We start from the raw sequence: 1,192 nt of genomic DNA, 5'->3' as shown, positions 1-1,192 counted from the left end.
GCGCGCCTCCGCATGCGCTCCGCGTCGCTGGAGCCGTCGTCGGGAAGCTGCTGCATCAGCTCCTCCAGCGACAGCCAGCCGTCACCGTTCTGGTCGAGGCGGTCAAAGGCCATCTGCACCCAGCAGCCCCACTGCGTGTCGTTCTGCAGCGCCTTCCAGTCCACCAGCCCCGCCACAAACTCCGTCAGCTGGATCTCGCCGTCGTGGTTGACGTCCACGCGCTGCATCAGGTGCTCCATCTCTGTGGGTGTGGGGTGTGGTGGGTGAGGTGGGTGGGGCAAGGAGGAGCGGTGCGGGAGGGAAAAGGGCAGGGCAGGGCAGGGCAGGGCAGGGCAGGGAGGCGCGGCGAGGCACAGGCACAGCGCGGCGCGCATTCACAGCCACAGCCACAGGGTGCCCCAGCCGTACAGCCCGCAGCATTCACTTGCTCCTTATGGGTGTAACAGACAGACAGACAGCCCCACACAGGCACACACACAGCCGCCGCCACCACCACCACCACGATGAATACCCCCACCACCACCACCCGCTCACCGTCCACGCGTATGTCGTACCCCAGGCGGTCCAGCCCCGACACCAGCTCATCCATGGACACGCTGCCGCTGGCGTTTACGTCCAGCTCGCCAAACAGCGCGGTCAGCCCCTCAATCAGCTCCTGGGAGGGGGGCAGGGGGCAGCGGGGGCACAGGGGCGGTTAGCGCACGGGGCAGCGGGGCGGCGAGCAAAGGGCAGGCGGCGGAGAGCCGGCGGGGCATGCGCAGCGCATGGCAGGCACGCCTCAGCACGCAGCTGGCGCCCCTACGCAGCGGCTGCCCCGGCGCATGCCGCCGCCGGGCGCGCCCACCCCCAGAGGAGAGGACCGCCACCGCCACAGGTCACGCCTGCCTGCCCGCCCCCCGCACTCTCCTGGTCCCCACCTGGCTCTCCTTCTGCGTGGTGGGGTGGTTGGCCATGTCGTCTGCGATGATGCGCAGCACCAGCTGCTTGAGGTGGCCGTAGGTGGCAAAGCGCTGCAGGCGCTGCACCACCGAGGAGCGCAGCGGCAGGGTGGACGTCGACTCGGCGTCCTGCAGCCAGGGGTGGCGCAGCGCCTCGCCCGCGCGCACGCGCCGCGCCGGGTTGCGGTCCAGCATCTGCTTCAGCAGGTCGCGGGCGGGGGTGGAGACCTGGCGCAGGGGGGGAGAGCAGGGGA

The 1,192-nt window shown here is 70.7% G+C and overlaps 1 protein-coding gene across 1 annotated transcript in view; it reads right to left on the bottom strand.

Moving 5' to 3' along the window:
• Positions 1-1,192, bottom strand: part of CHLNCDRAFT_143714 (hypothetical protein) — a gene marked incomplete at both ends in the record, with an annotated part of 5,423 nt that overhangs the window by 816 nt on the left and 3,415 nt on the right. Inside the window, 3 exons of the mRNA XM_005849067.1 lie at positions 120-241; positions 535-655; positions 918-1,166. Of these exons, the coding sequence (XP_005849129.1) occupies positions 120-241; positions 535-655; positions 918-1,166 (492 nt within the window). The remainder of the gene's footprint in view (positions 1-119; positions 242-534; positions 656-917; positions 1,167-1,192) is intronic.

The sequence above is a fragment of the Chlorella variabilis genome (assembly GCF_000147415.1).
Source record: "Chlorella variabilis unplaced genomic scaffold CHLNCscaffold_6, whole genome shotgun sequence".
Lineage (NCBI taxonomy): Eukaryota > Viridiplantae > Chlorophyta > Trebouxiophyceae > Chlorellales > Chlorellaceae > Chlorella > Chlorella variabilis.
Note: the sequence above shows the minus strand (reverse complement) of the source record. Positions and strands in the feature narration are given on the sequence as shown.